The following is a 4076-nucleotide window of genomic DNA, read 5'->3' as shown; positions in this document are numbered from 1 at the left end:
TTTGACACGAGCAGGTCAAAAACATCCTTCTTCCCATACAAAGCTGCTATCATCGCTGGTGTAAGTCCCACCTGTCCACGACAATTAATGTCAAACAGTGGTAGCAGAGATTCTACAATGGGACAATTTCCACCTTGACATGCCACGTGAAGGATGGTGTGTTTCTTGTCAACTCTTATTGTGAGATCAGCTCCCTTTGACACGAGCAGGTCAAAAACATCCTTCTTCCCATACAAAGCTGATGTCATCGCTGGTGTAAATCCCAACTGTCCACGACAATTAATGTCAATCAGTGGAAGCAGGTCTTCTACAATGGAACTATTTCCACCTTGACATGCAACATGAAGGATGGTGTCATTGTTGTCATTTCTTATTGTGAGATCAGTTCCCTTTGACACGAGCAGGTCAAAAACATCCTTCTTCCCATACAAAGCTGATGGCATCGCTGATGTAAATCCCATCTGTCCACGACAATTAATGTCAAACAGTGGAAGCAGAGCTTCTACAATGGGACTATTTCCACCTTGACATGCCACATGAAGAATGGTGTGTTTCTTGTCAGCTCTTATTGTGAGATCAGCTCCCTTTGACACGAGCAGATTGAAAACATCTTTCTTCCCATACAAAGCTGATGTCATCGCTGGTGTAAATCCCATCTGTCCACGACAATTAATGTCAAACAGTGGAAGCAGATCTTCTACAATGGGACTATTTCCACTTTCACATGCCACATGAAGGATAGTGTCATTCTTCTCACTTCTTATTGTGAGATCAGCTCCCTTTGACACGAGCAGGTCAAAAACATCCTTCTTCCCATACAAAGCTGATGTCATCGTTGGTGTAAATCCCACCTGTCCACGACAATTAATGTCAAACTGTGGAAGCAGAGCTTCTACAATGGGACTATTTCCACCTTGACATGCAACATGAAGGATGGTGTCATTGTTGTCATTTCTTATTGTGAGATCAGCTCCCTTTGACACGAGTAGATTGAAAACGTTATAGTTTCCATGTACAGCAGCAATCATAACCAGTGTTTTGCCCATAGAATCTCTTGCATTAATGTCAGCGACTGGGAGGATGAATTGTGAAAGACTCACATCGCCTACTCTACAGCTGTACTGCAAGGCTAAATAGGATGCGCTTTGAAAGTCAAAGTCTCCAGTCAGATCTGTGATATTTAATCCTTTGGTAATAAATCTAAACAATTCTCTTCCAACTGTACTGAACCCCTTTAACCTAGCAATTTGAAAGACATTTTCACCAACATCATTTTTTGATTCAAAGATATCAGCTCCCATGTTAAGTAAGGCTAATGCAACGCCTTTGTAATTATTGTCTGTGGCAGTCACTAGAGCTTTGTTGAGCACACTTTGATAAAGCAGTGACTTATATTTGGAAGATAAAAACAACAACACTGCTTCGTTCCCACAGGAAGCACAGGCCTTGAAGGCTTCCATGATCTCTTCGTCTGAAAAACTGTATCCAACATCGAGGATTTTCTCAACCAAGTACTGACTATGTGCATGAACTGCCCAGTACAGTAAGTGCTTCTCTTCTTCCTTTGCATGCAACACGGCAAGCCTTTTTGTATCCTTCGTATTCAGGAACCGCTTTAATGTATTTAATTTCTTCAGTTTGAGCATCTGGAACACTTTGTCAACTATTTGCTCTTTTCTCAAAATAGGATGTGTAATAGACATACTGTAGTTGCCTTTGGCAACTGCATCGGCCAGTCTGGAGGCAATTGTGTCATTGTAAGCATCTGAGATGTAGATGATGTGGAGGTGATTATCTATTGCAGTGGACTGGACTGGCTGGGCTTGTACACGCTCATAAAGGAATCTGATGCTGCAGTGGTTCAGAACAAAGGATGGATTCATTTTGAATAGGGCACACGCACAGGCGTCATAGATGGTGGGATGTGAAAATCCAAGTATATCTCCATCCGTGAAAAATACACCCCTGTAACATCTGATGGCTTTGGCAACTGCAGTACGTGAGGTAACTGGCACCACGCTTCTTACGGCTTCTAAGAAATCATTTTCAGATCCCATTTCCACCTGGCTCAAGTTCAGATGATCTTCACACACCAACATCAGGATGAGCGCAGCGGATTGATCATTCCTACGTTCCATGATCATGTCAATTTCTCGCCGTAGATAAAATAGGGGTTCTCGGAAAAACTGTGCAGGTTCTTTTTGAAAGCTGAGAAATTCACAAAACAAGGTACATATTAGGGGGAAGCCAAACAAAGATTCTCTTGTGTCACAAAGCTCATCAATATCGAGGTCCAGGTCGATGTTATGGTGTTTTAGTTGTTTCTGGAGTATTTTCTTTCTTTCCTGGGGACTGTATTGACATGATTTACTTTTTGTCAAATCGAGAAGTGATGGACCTGTGAAAAAATAATATTCTTGGCCTTCCAACTTTGCGACTCCACATTCAAGGTTGTACGATTTAGTGGTGAAGATAACACGAATCACTGATTCAGCGCCTGGATGTGTTTTCAGTTCCTTGGTAGATTTGGCATCTTCTAAATATTGTTTGAGATTTTGTAGAATGGACCTAAGATGGGGAACGTCAGTTGATAGGCCGACTGTTCCAAATATATCATCCAGTATCAGACACACTCTCTTTCCACGCAGGTCACAATTCTTCAGCTCGAATTTATCCACATCATCAACAAACACAAGTTCATACCCCTGGTTCCTGAGATCTGCTCCTATCATCAAGGCAATAGACGTTTTTCCTTCACCAGAAGCACCACTTATTGTCACATGGTCATACTTCTCCAAGAGTTCCTTCACTCTTCTGTAGTTAGCCGTTTTCTCAAAGACATCTTTGACTCGCTTCAGATTTATTTGGAGCATATCTACAAGACAAAAAAGGCATTAAATTCCACCACATCATCTTACAATTATATATCCTGCTTCATCTGCAGTATCGAATCTATCTCTTGTGGCCCATTTACATAATAACATCTGATGCATCTTCTGAGACGTCTACTCCAAGACGATCCAGGAAATCTATGAATAATGTATGTCTGCCATCTCGTAGCAACAGCCCACCTGCCAACTAATCCAGAAGCCATTTTAATCAAAAGATTTAAACTGACCTTCAACCAAGATGAGAGTTGCATAACCCAGTTATCCTACCATCACACTACAAACTAGTTTACTATACAACATTGTTTTCTGCATAAAACCTCCCTTGTGATCATCTGCCTATTATTTTTCTGTTTAGGTCTATCACCATGTGCTATGAAGTTAAAGAAGTCTTACATTTGGAGGTTTGAATTCTTAAGTCATCCCTTTGAGTCTGACATCTGCTAAATGAATCGGCTGGGCTCCATAACAATTCAAGTCTTTTTCAATAAAACGCCATTATTACCTGGTTTCATTATTCCATCATTCTGTCCTCCAACAGATAAGCTGACATCAGAAGAGTCTTGTACTATGATGCCTTTTAAGTCAGACCCTGGAATGAGAGTAGAAACAGCAGGTGAGTCACAATGGAGCTTACCGCAGCTTTGTTGTTGCCTGATTGATTGTGTATGATATTTGTAAGATAATTTCATCTATTCGGAAGGAGACAACAAAAAGTGGAACCAACGGTGCGTACTCACTTTTACGTTTTGGACAATAAAATGAATTTCAGAAAATAATGCCATTGATACTAATTTGTATTAAATGTGGCGAATATTTTGCTTGTGGTAAACATTCTACTTACCTGCAGTGATTCTAGTTGACACTGCTTGCCTTTCTCGTCTCTCAGAAACAGCCGTGGCACTGGCCTGGCGCTCGATCACTTCTGACGATGCTATCATGTCCATGGAGAATGTCCCATCACCATGTGTTCCTTGTGGAAAGACATTAACATCACTGTCATTACCAGGTTGTGCTACTTCTGATGATGCTATCATGTCCATGGAGAATGTCCCATCACCATGTCTTCCTTGGGGAACGACATTAACATCATTGTCATTACCAGGTTGTGCTACTTCTGATGGTGCCAGGTTGTCCATTGTGAATGTTACATCACCACCTGTCTCACGTTCCCTGGCAGGACGTTCA

The 4076-nt window shown here is 41.4% G+C and overlaps 1 protein-coding gene across 1 annotated transcript; it reads right to left on the bottom strand.

Annotated features, from left to right (window-relative positions):
• Positions 1–405: 405 nt before the first annotated feature.
• LOC124268101 lies at positions 406–3875 on the bottom strand. The gene is made up of 4 exons (XM_046703123.1): positions 3733–3875; positions 3394–3480; positions 758–2875; positions 406–461 (listed from the first exon to the last, which is right to left on the bottom strand). Exons 1-4 carry the CDS (start codon positions 3833–3835, stop codon positions 406–408), a joined length of 2364 nt encoding a protein of 787 aa, XP_046559079.1. The 5' UTR covers positions 3836–3875.
• Positions 3876–4076: the final 201 nt, after the last annotated feature.

Source organism: Haliotis rubra, unplaced genomic scaffold, assembly GCF_003918875.1.
Source record: "Haliotis rubra isolate DU_JTF1 unplaced genomic scaffold, ASM391887v1 Scf1008, whole genome shotgun sequence".
In the NCBI taxonomy this organism is placed as follows: Eukaryota; Metazoa; Mollusca; class Gastropoda; order Lepetellida; family Haliotidae; genus Haliotis; species Haliotis rubra.
The sequence above is the reverse complement of the archived record's forward strand: the minus strand, read 5'-3'. Positions and strand labels throughout refer to the sequence as shown.

Bases quoted from the DNA above. Each gene is read 5' to 3' on its own strand.
- LOC124268101 (XM_046703123.1), bottom strand. From the start codon at position 3,835: ATGGACATGATAGCATCGTCAGAAGTGATCGAGCGCCAGGCCAGTGCC. The intron at 3,481-3,732 runs GTAAGTAGAATG...CTCTCATTCCAG, and splicing joins GTCAACTAGAATCACTGCAG to GGTCTGACTTAAAAGGCATC. The intron at 462-757 runs GTGAGAAGAATG...TGTCGTGGACAG, and splicing joins AGCTGATCTCACAATAAGAA to ATGGGATTTACATCAGCGAT.